A 15,244-nucleotide genomic window follows, 5' to 3' on the forward strand; every position below is an offset into this window, starting at 1 on the left:
CGTTTCGTAGATCCTGCTGGAGATGACGGTGGTGTGGAACAAGCTGCGAGCAGCCCTGCGAGCACTGGAACCGAAGGAGGAAAAGCTCGTCCAGCAGGAGGCGAAATTCAAACGTCAACTATTTCTACGGAACGTTACTAGACTGAAAGCCGTGATTATGTATTTTATAGAAGTAGGACAATTTGTTCAGTAAGTTCCGATATGGTCACCGGCAAGCATTTTAATTGAACGTACGTTTTCGCAGGAGTTGCTTCGAATGGGAATCCCCAGTGCGGTCCTTCATTGCGCTCGTTCTGTGGATATGCGGTTGCATCTGGTTCGATATTTCCACTATTCCGGCGGCGGCTCTTCTCTTCCTGCTGAAGTAAGATTTCTCTATTGAAGGGGATGCATTATTTATTCATAGTCTGATTAAACTATTCCCCGTCCTCCACTCATCTTTTCGCGTAGAAATTGGCTCATACAATGGCTGACGGGAACGTCGTCGCAATCGACAGCGGACGAGTATGACGTGGCGAGCGACGACGAGGACGAGGACGATAAGGAAAAGGTGAGCCAAAACCCCCCCGTTTTGATTGGATAATTTTTAACCCTCCGGAACGCAGTTAACGGGGCCATCCATTCCAACGGGCGTAACGAAAGTCAAAACTTAAATTATATTGTTACTGATCCGAGTGCTTGTTTTGCGATAATGTTTTTTCAGGAGGAAAAGAAAACGATAAAGGAAAGACTGCAAGCCATTCAGGAGGTTTCCCAGAGCGTGCAGAACACAATCGGTTTCCTGGCGTCGCTCGGAGAAAGTGCGAAAAAGTAAGTACCCTGCCCTAGTGCATACCTATTTGGAATAGTTGAGATACGAAAAATGACTAAACAGATCAAAATAACTTTCTTCAAAATCCTGTAACGTTCGCATAAAGACTGTCACAGAAAGTATGGACGCAACCAAAAACCGCTGCCATTTCGCAATGATTCAGAATCTGTCACTTTTTATGGCTGCATTCTGTTGTTTACACTCTTCTCTAACCACTTGTGCAGTTGTTTATTCGTTTTCATTAGTTTGTTTAGAAATGCGTGGACTTTCAGCAGAACAACGTCGAAAAATTGTGTACAAATGGTGCACAGAACGCGGACTGTCACTGAGAAAGATAGCAAAATGGAAGGAATAAGTGAAAAAGCCGTGCGAAATGCACCCAGGAAGTTCAGTGAGGATAACACCTTTGAGGATAAACCGAAAACGGGTCGAAAAAAAAGGTCCTGCTAATCCTCAGTTGGATAAACGTATACTGAAGGCGCTCGAAGGTTTCAGTTCGGAATGTTGCCAAAAAAGTGGGCACTTCGAAATCAAATGTTCTTCGTGCTAAAGAACGTTTAAATCTTCGAACCTATAAGAAGCAGAAACAACCAAAACGTAGTCCGAAACAAGAAGCATCGATCAGGCCGAGGGTTCGAAAGCTGTACAATACGATTCTTGCTGGAAATTTGAACTGCATAATCATGGACGACGAAACCTACGTGGAACTCGATTACAAATCCTTGCCGGGACCACAATATTATACGGTGCGAGAAGGGCAAGTGTTAAACCGGTCCGAGACATTGATTGAAGTCGAAAAAATTGGTAAGAAAGCTATGGTCTGGCAAGCAATTTGTAGCTGCGGTAAGATTTCGAAACCCTTCATCGCCACTGCTTCAATGAACAGCGTAATATACATCGAGGAATGTTTACAAAAACGACTTCTACCCATGATTCGAAGCCACAAGGACCGTGTTGTCTTCTGGCCAGATCTTGCTTCTTGCCTCTACTCGAAATCAACGGTAGAATGGTATACTACCAAAAATGTCACTTTCGTCCCAAAAGACATGAATCCACCAAATTGCCCTCAATTTCGACCAATTGAGCAATTTTGGGCATTAACGAAGGCACATCTTAGGAAACATGTCTCGGCAGCCGAAACCATTCAACAGTTCGAAAATGATTGGAAAAAAGTGTCAAAACTTGTCGCCAAGAAGTCTGTACGGAATTTAATGAGGAACGTTCGCAAGAAGGTGCGCCAGCTAGTCTACGATGGCTAAGTAGCAAATGTTGAGAATAATTTTCTGTTGTAGTCTAATATTATCAGTATATCGAATAAAATTTGAATATCTAACACTTGTGAATCATTTACAGCGAAATCAAAGTGCGTCCATACTTTCTGGGACAGTCTTTATTTGCGAACTTCCGTCAGTTTGAAAGGTGTAAAATACATGATTCAGGACTTTTCTTGTTTCTTTTAATATCCTGGTCTTAAACGAAATAAAAACTACACAGTTTGAAAAAATCTTGTGATTTTACATCTTATAAAATGGACATAAATGGAGCGTCGTATTTCATACAAACTTATATTCAAGAACATGTAAAATTGTGTGATTTGAAAATTACATGTCTTTAATTCGAATGAAATAGAAAAAAGCGTGTTTAATCCACCTAACAGTGAGATGATACCTATTTTTATCAATCCGCATGAGTTTTTTGCATGAATATTCTTCGGTGTTTTAGTTCTCATGACATTATTTTAAAGACGATAAATGAGTTACACTTTTTAAATTTCGTTTGACATATCATCCTGTAGCTCAGGAACCAGAAGTCGGATCCAGACGTAATTCAGGAACTTTGTTTGAAAGCACTTCTCGTATGAATCTGAGTTTGTAGAAAATGGTTGAATCATCTCCGAGAAAATTGAGTGAAATTATTTTCCACACAAGCATTTGCTGACCTCGACGAACTCCGGAGAGGTCGTTTGAATTTGATGAATAGCCAGAAGTCACACGGAGCTAAATCAGGCGAGTACGGTGGTTGCGGAACGATATTGCAGTATGCGACGGTGCATTATCGTGATGTAAAAACCGAGAGTTGTCGGCCCCTGTTTACAAATTACTTCGCGCGAGTTACACATAACACTTAAATAAAACTTTGCAACATTCGGCACCAGAAATTTGATTCCACGCACAAAATTAATTGGAACTTCTTTGTTGAATAATTTCACTCGTTGTAAAAATCACCGATTTCACTTCTCATACTTCAGATAGACAGACGTATACTAAAGACTAATGAATATTTTGACGTGACACTTGGCACAGGTGTCACTGACAGTCATACTAACTTAAGAAAAAAAAATTGACGAATAAGGTTTCCGCGCGAACTATAAATCAAAAGTCTTGCTACTTTTTGCCCACAGTAGAAGACTTCAAATTTATTCAAAAACCCGTTTCAGTCGAAAAACGTTGCCGGGAACGAAAAGTTTTCTCGACCGACGAGCCCGCCTGCTTCGATTACTGATTCTCTAACACATAGGCTGGAAATTTCCGGACCTAACACATAGATGGCGCTAGTTTTATTGCCGTCATCTTTTTTCATTAGGGTCTGAGGACAGAGGGTCACGTGTTGAGTTTTAAATCGAGCACGTGGCTCGCTAAATTCCCTTTGCGCATCGTATTTCTCTTGTTTTTATCGACATAACATATATGTTTTTATATACTAATCGCATCTAAACTAAATTATCTAGACTTTGTCACAGTAGATTTATGATACAAGCCTTCAAAGCCGAGATATTCGATGAACAAGTAAAGGTATGCATTTCCGAGCGTTCCAATTTTCAGCAGTCACATAATATTTTCAACTAAATTTCGAAGACATTGTCAGGTGGGTTTTTCTATATTCTGCACCGTTTCCAAGAAAATTTAATTTGAAACGGGAAAATAGCAAAAAACCTACCACTTTACGGTGCTGTCCTCAGCCCTTGAATACTAACTTCCAAAAGACAGCTGTTAAAATTTCATGACATTCTATTCATTAGTTTGTGAGTAATTGTGCTAAGAGTGACGCTACTTTTGTTATTTTCATTCTAACAATGGATCAAAAATAATTTCGTGTTTTAGCTTTACACTGCTTCTTGATGGAAAAAAATGCCATTTAAGCGAAGCAATGACTTTAAAAGTGTTATGGAGCCTCGGCTCCATCAGAAACAACAGGAAAACGTTGGTTTGCTGACTTCAAACCTGGTCGTAGAGATACCGACGATGCAGAACGCACTGGACGTCCAAATGAAACGGTAATACCAAAAAACATAAAGAAATCACACAAAATCGTTTTGAATGATTGAAAAGTGAAGTTGCGCGAGTTAGCTGACATCGTAAAGGTATCAAAAGAACGTGTTGGCTTTATATTGTATGAGCATCGATATGTGGCAATGGATGAAACATGGATTCAGAACTTTACTCCGGAATCAAAACGATCGTCATCTGAGTGGACAGCAACTGGTGAACCTCGTCCAAAGCACCCAAAAGCACAACAATTGGCTGGAAAGGTTATGGCCTCGGTGTTTCGGGATGTGCGTTGTGTAATATTTATCGACAATCTTGAGTAAAGAAATACCATTACCAGTGAATAATATACAGCTTTTTTTTTCTTTTTTTTACAATTATAGAGGTTTTAACCTTAAGGTCATTCACCTCTTCGGGCCAGAAAAGCTTTCTGACCCTATGTGCGGGGTTGGGGATCGAACCCAGGTGGGCTGCGTGATTGGCATCGACTTACCCATCACGCTACACCCGTCCCCGAGTATATAACGACCACATATGACAAAGAAAACAAATTTGTTTCATCAAGACAACGCACCGTGTCACACGTCAATCAAAACAATGCAAAACTACATGAATTGAACTTCGAGTTGCTCGCACTTCCACCGTATTCGCCAAATTTGGCTCTCAGCGACTACTAGCTGTAGGCTGTTAAATTACGTTTATGTGAATTTCATAAGACTATCTTGGGAATATCTGAAGTAAAATAATGAAGAATTTCTATTCAACATCATAAGTCAACTCATAGAATACATTTATTATGTTTACTTCTGAAAACCATAATTCGTTTTTAAGCTTTCGTTCCGTTTTAAGCAGTTTCGTTCCAAAATCCAAACGAACAACCCTTTATTTTTAGCCTGTGTCAGAATTCATAAAATCGCAAAAAAATGATGCTTTTATATTTTAACATTAAAATGACTCTAAGAAACCTTTTTCAATCCACCTAGTTCTGACAAGATTTTTTTTTCAAACTTGAAAAGAATCAGAAACTTTCTTTGTTAAAAACTACCATCATCTTTTCGATTTGTAAACAGCTATGTCAAGTTAATATACATTTAAATGTGGCAACCCTGCATGCTATACAAAATTGAACAAAGCACGCTGTGTGCTAGGCAGGTGCGTTTTCTTCTTCTACCTTACCAGCACCGATTTTGCATCATTTTATATGACAGTTTGAGAGTTTTTATACTCATTGCCCTATAATTTCGGAACCGGAAGTCGGATCTGGATGAAATTGCACAGTGTCTGTGAGCTTTATTTTGAATCGTGATTTGTGAAAATCGGTTTAACCGTTGTTGAGAAATCGAAGTGAATTCCGTTTTTGGGGCTTTTCTTTACAATTACCGGTGCAATCGGAAGCGAAAACCGGGCACTAGTAGTTCCGAAGAAAATTGATATATTCACCAACTAACAAGATCTGCCAACTTGATGAACTTATCAGAAAGATTTATAAAAATGTGCTCCTCGTTTCGCCATCGCTTGTAAAAAAATACTCATGAAATCGAAAAATTTTACTAATGCCGCTGTAATTCCGGTGCCGGAAGTTGGATTTGGATCAACTTTTCGAGGGCTTTTTGAAGAATTTCAAGACCTTTCATTTGCATCTTAGTTTGTAAAAATCGGTTGAGAAATTTCCAACAAAATTGAATGCGCATTTTCTCTTAGGTTTGCACATTCAGTCTTGTAATTCTGGAACCGGAAGTCGGATTGGAATAAAATTCAAAAGGGATCTATGGGACCATAAGACCTTTAATTTAAATCTGAGTTTGTAAAAATCGGTTCAGCCATCTCTGAGAAAATCAAGCGACATTATTTGTCACATACACACATACACAGATATTTGCACAGTTCGTCGAGCTGAGTCGAATGGAATATGACATTCGGCCCTCCGGGCCTCGGTTCACAACAGAGGTTGAAATAAGCCCATTTTGCGCACGAAAATGTGAATCAAGATTTCCGATTGTGAATCAAAAAACCGAACACCGTGAATTGAAAAGTTGGATAACAAAACTTCAATTGTTACTCTTTTTATTGCGTTGAGACAAATTTGCTTTCATTCTCAGAAGCCAACCATGCGAAGGCGAAGAGCTTTAGATGCTCTCACAAAAACTCGTTCGCGCATTCATGTATCGCGGCAGAAATGAATGCACAGCTAATCTTTTTAAGATCAGTTGATTAGTGATCTTTAAAACACAGCGATCAAAATCAATACTGATCTTCCGTCACACATAATCGGTAGTGATTTTGAGCTACTATTATCACCGATTTCTATAAGATCAAATAGACGATTCGATCAACTGGTTAATATTATCCTATTTAGCTTGAAAATTATACACAGAAGTAACAGGAGCGCAGCAGTAGGCGCAGTGTTTGAATTGGCGTAGCAAAATCCTGCGCTCCTGTTACTTCTGTGTAAAATATTCAAGCTAAATAGGGTAATATTAACCAGCTGCGTAGCACGCTTTGTGATTGAACATGTTTTTCTTATCATTATAATTATTATTCATCGCAGCATGTATGTTTATATTAGTAGCTGTACTCCACCACGATGGCATTACTGAATAAATTTCAAATACGTCACGAAGCGATGGAATAAACTCACCTACCGAGCCTAAAATTATTGATATCGGATAATCCATATTCGAGAAAATTGAGCGGTAGTCAGTTTCGATGTTTACGTCACTTATATCATTATACCACCGGAACCGTAAGTGATAGCCATTTGAACTTCAAACCTGGTTAATGAACAAAGCGTAGCATTAAAACGAACCTAAATTTGTTGAAATGTTGATTCCGAATCAGACAGTGATACTGATTATGATGAAGACATTTTTAAATTCTTAGTAAAACTAAAATTTATCCTATCAAAAATCATTCGTTTCGAAATTCATTATAATATTTACAATATATATGTGATATGATAAGATAATACTGACTGTTTTTATTTACTATGAATCAAAAAATTTTCTTTTATCCACCCCTGGTTCAAAAGTCGGTTTTCACAGTGATTGTATAACCTTTCTATATGAGAAAGGCAAAAATACAATTTTAGCAAACAATTGCTAAATCCGTTCAAAAATTTGTAGGCCAGTGAATAACTCAAAACTCATGACGAAAAGTATGATTTCCAGAATGGTGTTTTCATACAAAACGGGTGTTGCGAAACGTGCATTTGAAACGCGAGCGGACTTTTCCAATGCAAATTTGTCAACGTGAAATATAAAAAAAAATCAACTTTTTTCAAAGTCATTTTAATTATCAAAGAGAACCAAATTATCAACACTTGAACATAAAATAAAAAATATTTTTTTGTGATTTTTCGAATTTAGACCCACCCCACCTACGCAATACAAAAATTACAGAATAGGGTGTGACATGGTTGTATGGAAAAAATATGAAAAAGTTTATTTCCACGCCCAAGGTCTAAAGTTTGTATGTGATTCAGTATGGAGAAATTCACTTTTAACAAAAAAAAACTGTTTTAATCCACCTAGTGGTGTAATGCTGCCTTTCTCATATCAATCATACTATCATATATAATACTGTGGTATTCTTCAAATAATTTTCTTCGATTTTTAAAACAATAATCGGAATCGGTTTGTTTGACTGTCTACTGATATCAATTGGAGAAGAGTTGAGGTCGATTCAAAAAACTTTTTAAGGGGTTTCGCCCGTTTCAGTGATGGTATAAAATTTTTAACACACTTTACCCTATATTTCCGGATCCGAAAGTCGGATCCGGATGAAATTCAGAAATTGCGTATGGGACTACAAGACCTTTCATTTGAACCTAAGTTTGTGATATTCGGTCGCGCCATCTATGAGAAAAGTTAGAACATATATTTTCATTTTTTTGCACATTTTACCCCATAACTCCGGAACCGAATGTCCGATCCAAATAATATTCAGGAATTTTGTATGGGACTACAAGACCTTTTTTTTTTTGAATCCAAGTTTGTGAAAATCGGTTCAGCCATTTCCGAGAAAAGTTAGTGCAAAAAATCGTTACATACAAACATACGCACATACACACACAGACATTTTGCGTACTCGACGAACTGAGTCGAATGGTATAAGACATTCGGACCTCGGTTCAAAAGTCGGTTTTCACAGTGATTGCATAACCTTTCTATATGAGAAAGGCAAAAATCGGTTGGAGATCAACCTATGAACTCTAAAAATCAGTGTTTCCGTAGGAAATTTATTGAGAAGAAAAACTTTCCAAGACTGCAAAACAATCCGACATTTGTAGGAAAAGTTATTGAAGGAAAACCGGCACAAGGTCCGAACAATGGCTCATTCCTTAATATATCTGGCACCACTGCTGCTAGTGAAAGTAATGCGATGTAACTTACTTTTAAGGTAGCGCTTCGCCGTGGTCAGGTCGAAGTGAGACAACTCACTGCTTCCTCTTGCTTTGTCGCCGAGATTTTACCCTAAATTGCAAATTTCTCCAATACTAACCCGATTCACGAAAAATAAAAAACATACAATTGTAGGTAAATGATTTTACTATGCATTTGGCGAAAAATATCAGTTAGAAAGCTTTTCTTTCGCGAGATTTCGTGCGAGTTTTGTTGAACATTTTGTTTTCTTTTTTCCTTTTCTCGCTATAAACAACTCGCATATGTAGGGATGTGCTACGTTTTCAACAAAGCGTCAAAGCTAGTAGCGATGAAAATCATTACTGATTTCTGGTTCTACTGAAACATGAATAGAAATTATTTTACAAAGCAGTAACACTTACTTACATTTTCTACTCATCTATATTCAACGTTTACGCAGAGAGAACGGACAACAAAAACAAAAGAAATGTTGTTAGCGTCTACCGCATGTGGCATTTTGCACACCCCAATGCACGCGTTGACATTGTGTGCGTGTGAAAGAATAAGGAAAAACTCATTTATTTTTATTTATTTTTATAACTCGCACGAAATCTTTCGATAAAAACGTTTATCAGGCACAATTTATATACGAATCGATAGAAAAAATAATTATCTAGAGTCGTATGTTCTTGGAATTTCCGTTTTTTCCCCTTTTCTCACAGTTTTGCGTAAAGTGCGTGAAACTCCGGGATAGGCAGCGAACTCCCGTGACCACGGCGAAGCGCTATTTTAATGTGCTATAACGGTTGATCTGAGTTGTTTGATGTCTTCACAAAAGTTACTCAGCTTTCAATGAAGACTTTTGTTAAGTGACAAACCGTGCCCCAAACCTGACTGTAAAGACACAAAAAAGTAATGTAAATAAAATAGTATCGTCTATATCTTCTAAACTACACACCAAAAATTTTGGAATTTTATCGATGACCTTTTTTGCAATATGACGCAATCTAACGAAATCTAATCTGAAAAATAACTCAATTTTAAATTCCACAACATGTAAAGAAATTATTTTTTTTAGTTTCCTAAAATTGGAGTAACAGCATTTTAATATTACCGCCTTTGAAGTAATTTTACTGAAAATTTGTTAAAAACAAGTAATCGTATAACCTTCAATGTTTACTTGTGTAAAATTACATTTCTCAATACCTGAAAATACGTTATCGTGTACCTAAAATTCTTCTTTAGGAAAACAACAAATTTCTCTTCGCGCGGGTGTCTAATTGGATTTATTGGAGAAATTTTTCTCAGCTAAACGGACGAAAATCGTTCATTTTTCGAAGAGCAATAAAAAATTTGGTGTATTAGACAGTTATTCATCGGATTACGATATATTTAAGTTTTTGTGCTGTTCTTTGGAAGAAAAGATTAATGACGTTATTATTCAAAAAGAGGTAATGTAGAGGTAATGTAAATTGAGCGAAAGTACATCATCATTTTATTTATATATTCCATCCAGATGGGCACTAAAATTGATAGCGTTACTACTGATTGTTCAGGTCCAGTACTCGTTGCTGTAGATTGCGGAAATAATATGTGGATGCATTATGTATTTGCGGAGCAAGTGTGCTTAAGCGAAGGAACCGAATTATTGATTGTCGCCATTATGGATTTGATGTCAATTCATTACGTACATAATTTCATGTATGTGAAACAAACATCGAAGTTCATGGAGTTCATCCAGGAAAACTTTCTTAATGGCGTTTTCGTTTTTAATTTGCACTACACCGGTGCAGTGCTACACTGAGGCATGAATAAACGAACAAAAATGACGAAAACATAAACAGTAACCATTGACTACAATAAACGATTCCATTGCACAGAGCTACACCAAACTTTTGATGAGTGCTACACCAGTGGTATCGGTGCAGAAAAAGTGTAGCACTGGTGTAGTGCAATTGGTAAAAACGAACGGTTTCAGTGCAGCTTTCGCTACACCAGTGTAGTGCAATTTAAAAACGAAAACGACATAAGATTCTCCCCATAAGTGGATCTAAATCAAATGCAACACGCAAGGGACAGCAGCAGCGAGTAGTTAAGGTGAAATGTAGCGTCATAAAATGCGCGCAAAATTTTATCCACTTCAGTTGAACGAACCGTCGCACAAAGCATACCAAGAAAAACGGACACATAGAAACAAGAACTTTTTTCAATGATTGAGAGCAGTGGGTTTACCTCTCGTTATATTGGCTTGTAAAAAAGACTGGACGTAATGGATTTTTGAATCCTTCACACTTTGAATACACCGAAACCTCCATTTACGAACTAAACGGGGGTTCGTAAAAAGAGGTAGTTCGTAAAAAAAGTTTACGTTATTTGGGATTTGGTTCGTAAAAAAAGTTTACGTTATTTGGAATTTACTTCGTAAAAAAAGTTTTGTGTGATTATTGTGGAAACCGCGCATCATATGTTTATTTTCGGAACGGATGTGAAGAGTAAGTGCAAGAAAATGATGTTTGGGCTCGTTTCAAAATCCAAGATGGCGGCTTCCGGTTTATTGAGATTGCCTAAAACCCCTAACAATATGGGTATCTTCGGAACGGAATTGATGAGTAGATGCCGGAAAACGATGTTTGAAGTGGTTCTGAAATCCAAGATGGCGACTTCCGGTTTCTTGATATTCCTTGAAAACCCTTACAATATGGATATTTTCGGAACGGAATTGATGAGTAGATGTCAGAAAACGATGTTTGAGGTAGTTTGAAAATTCAAGATGGCGACTTCCGGTTTGTTGATATTCCTTGAAAACCCTTGCAATATGGGTATTTTCGGAACGGAATTGATGAGTAGATGTCAGAAAACGATGTTTGAGGTAGTTTTGAAATTCAATATGGCGACTTCCGGTTTATTGAGATTGCCTAAAACCCCTAACAATATGGGTATCTTCGGAACGGAATTGATGAGTAGATGTCGGAAAACGATGTTTGAAGTGGTTCTGAAATCCAAGATGGCGACTCCGGTTTCTTGATATTCCTTGAAAACCCTTACAATATGGGTATTTTCTGAACGGAATTGATGAGTAGATGTCGGAAAATGATGTTTGAAGTGGTTCTGAAATCCAAGATGGCTTTTTCCGGTTTGTTGATATTCCTTGAAAACCCTTACAATATGGATACTTTCGGAACAGAATTGATGAGTAGATATCAGAAAACGATGTTTGAGGTGCATCCAATATGGTGTCATCCGGTTTCTTGATATTCCTTGAAAACCCTTACATAATAGGTATTTTCAGAGCGGGATTGATGAGTAGATGTCAGAAAACAATGTTTGAGGTGGTTCTTAGTTCCAAGATGGCAACTTCCGGTTTCTTGATATTCCTTGAAAACCCTTACAATACGGGTATTTTCGGAACGGGATTGATGATTAGTTGTCAGAACACGATGTTTGAGGTGGTTCTTGAATCCAAGATGGTAACTTCCGATTTGTTGATATTCCTTGAAACCCCTTACAATATGGGTACTTTCGGAAAGAGATTTAAAAGTAGACGTCGGAAAATTATATTTGAGGTGGTCTTGAAATGCAAAACAGTGACTTCCGGTGGATTATTATTTTTTGAAAGTTTCTGCCATTTTCCTTTAACTCTTTATTCCTTTAAAACACTACACCGTTTCGAAAATACCCATATTGTATGGGTTTTCAATGAATATCAACAAACCGGAAGTCGCCATCTTGAATTTCAAAACTACCTCAAACATCGTTTTCTGGCATCTACTCATCAATTCCATTCCGAAAATACCCATATTGTATGGGTTTTCAAGGAATATCAATCAACCGGAAGTCGCCATCTTGGATTTCCAAAATACCTCAAACATAATTTTCCGGAATCTACTCTTTAAACCCGTTCCAAAAATACCTATATTGTAGTAGTTTCCATGGAGTCGGAAATCGCTTTCGATGAATGACAAAACCTCTTTTTACGAAGTAGGTTCGTAAAAAAAGTTTACGTTATTTGGGATTTGGTTCGTAAAAAGAGGTACGTAAAAAGAGGTTACGTATAAAAAGTGTTCGTAAACGGAGGTTCGGGTGTATATGCTAATTCAATCGTTATTGTTAGTGATTACTCTTACACTAGAGCTATGAATCATGAGTAATTATGAATGACTAACATGAGGTTATATGTATATGTATTGAATAACTTGCTAACCATGCATATGCCTGAGCTTAGTAGCAAGTATGAATTCTTCTTCAAAAGAACGATCGAAGACAAGAGAACATTCAAGTATTTTCGATATCTTTGCAGTAGTCCACCAGGCCCTTCCCGGGGATGAGATAGAATTTACGTAAAAGTATTTACTTGACTCGCATGAGTTCATCTTACCATGCAGTTAAAATGATCTAGTGAATCTTTTCTCAAGCACATATTTGGGGCACGAAATTAAATATAAAGTTATTTCGTAGTTCATTATTATTCAATCGATTTTGAAAGGAAAATCAAGCGTTGATTCATTGTATTTATAATAATTGAAAAACCAATGAATTCCAATAAGTTTTCCATGCTGACTGGCTCGAAGCTGACTCTCAATTTTTATCACATTGTTTGTATCAAAGGTTAATGAACGATAATACTTGGCTTGTATTCATTTCATTCAGTAGCTTGTCAATGATGAAGTTATGATTTTGCTATAAAAATTGCTACAATTTAAAATAATTCCTGTTATACGATATTACACAGCCAAGCATTATTGCTTCAGCAACATCAATGCATTGAACTCAACAGAATTTTACATTATTAGCATTATAAATGACAGTTACTTACAAAATAAACGATTTCTTACAATACCCATTTTATTGTATTCAACTCGTTTTTATTTCAACACAAAACTCAATGCTGCATAAATTCGCGTCATTATTTTATAAGTAATTTTTGCTCACGATATAATGCCACCGTGCCCACCGTGCATTTCTCACACAACCTCAACACGAAACAGCAGCGCGCAAGCAATAAAAAAAATGCGGAAAAGTTTATGTAAACTCACAAATTTTAAACCTCGGGTGCGAAAATAGAGTTTCTCCAATCGAGCTAAAATTTTGCATGGTGCTTATGGGACCCAAAAGGAAGTTGTTTGATTGGTGCTTATGGGACCCAAAAGGATCGCGAAAAATTTGGTGGAGCTGAAATCAATATTCTGTCCCACACTTTTACTAAACCACCAACATTTTGAATTGGAACTGTAAGTAAAATTAGACAGTTTCGGTGTTTTTAGTGGAAAGCCATTCCACAATAAATAACATGAAAGTCAGAATGGAATTTCGTAGAATGTAATCGAATTCAAAATAATTCTTTCTAAAGACTGTCCCAGAAATTATGGACGCACTTTGATTTCGCTGTAAATAATTCACAAGTGTAAGATATTCAAATTTTATTCGATATACTGGTAATATTAGACTACCACAACAGAATATTATTCTCAACATTTGCTACTCAGCCATTGTAGACTAGCTGGCGCACCTTCTTGCGAACATTCCTCATTAAATTCCGTACAGACTTCTTGGCGACAAGTTTTGACACTTTTCTCCAATCTTTTTCTTTTGGGACGAAAGTGACATTTTTGGTAGTATACCATTCTACCGTTGATTTCAAGTAGTGGCAAGAAGCAAGATCTAGCCAGAAGACAATAGGAACTTTGTGGCTTCGAATCATGGGTAGAAGTCGTTTTTGTAAACATTCCTTGATGAATATTTCGCTGTTCATTGAAGCAGTGGTGATGAAGGGTTTCGAAATCTTACCGCAGCTACAAATTGCTTGCCCAGACCATAGCTTTCTTACCCAATTTTTCGACTTCAATCGATTTTTCGGACTGGTTTAACACTTGCCCTCCTCGCACCGTATAATATTGTGGTCCCGGCAAGGATTTGTAATCGAGTTTCACGTAGGTTTCGTCGTCCATGATTATGCAGTTCAAATTTCCAGCAAGAATCGTATTGTACAGCTTTCGAACCCTCGGCCTGATCGATGCTTCCTGTTTCGGACTACGTTTTGGTTGTTTCTGCTTCTTATAAGTTCGAAGATTCAAACGTTCTTTAGCACGAACAACATTTGACTTCGAAGTGCCCACTTTTTTGGCCACATCCCGAACTGAGACCTTCGAGCGCCTTCAGTATACGTTTATCTAACTGAGGGTTAGCAGGACCTTTTTTCGACCCGTTTTCGGTTTATCCTCCTCACCGAACTTCCTGATTGCATGTGCGAAATGCACTTGCTTTTTCACTTGCTCTTTCCATTTTTGCTATCTTTCTCAGTGACAGTCCGCGTTCTGTGCACCATTTGTACACAATTTTTCGACGTTGTTCTGCTGAAAGTCCACGCATTTCGAAACAAACTAATGAAAACGAATAAACAACTGCACAAGTGGTTAGAGAAGAGTGTAAACAACAGGACGCAGCCATAAAAATTGACAGATTCTGAACCATTGCGAAATGGCAGCGGTTTTTGGTTGCGTCCATACTTTCTGGGACAGTCTTTATATGTAAAAGCAAGACTAAACTAAAAACTGAATTTTCACCGATCACACTTCTTCTCATTCACAGCACTTTCAACTTTTCCGTGCCAGAGCTAAGCTGGCTGACGGCCCTGTTGCTGCTGGTGGCGTGCCTGGTGCTGCACTTTGTGCCAATCCGGGTGCTCCTGTTGGTGTGGGGCTTAGTGAAATTCAGCCGTCGACTGATCCGACCGCACAGTGTTCCCAACAACGAGGTGCTGGACCTGCTGTCTCGTGTTCCGGACGATGAGGAAATTGTAAACCGCCGCC

The 15,244-nt window shown here is 37.7% G+C and overlaps 1 protein-coding gene across 5 annotated transcripts in view; it reads left to right on the forward strand.

The window, feature by feature from the left end:
- The window catches only part of LOC131436935 (multiple C2 and transmembrane domain-containing protein), a 131,877-nt gene that overhangs the window by 107,574 nt on the left and 9,059 nt on the right, over nucleotides 1-15,244 (forward strand). For all 5 annotated transcript variants that reach the window (XM_058605932.1, XM_058605933.1, XM_058605934.1 and 2 more), the window contains 5 exons: nucleotides 11-189; nucleotides 245-364; nucleotides 451-550; nucleotides 704-810; nucleotides 15,024-15,231. In XM_058605932.1, coding sequence (XP_058461915.1) covers nucleotides 11-189; nucleotides 245-364; nucleotides 451-550; nucleotides 704-810; nucleotides 15,024-15,231 — 714 coding nt within the window. The remainder of the gene's footprint in view (nucleotides 1-10; nucleotides 190-244; nucleotides 365-450; nucleotides 551-703; nucleotides 811-15,023; nucleotides 15,232-15,244) is intronic.

This window comes from Malaya genurostris, chromosome 3 (assembly GCF_030247185.1).
Source record: "Malaya genurostris strain Urasoe2022 chromosome 3, Malgen_1.1, whole genome shotgun sequence".
NCBI lineage: Eukaryota > Metazoa > Arthropoda > Insecta > Diptera > Culicidae > Malaya > Malaya genurostris.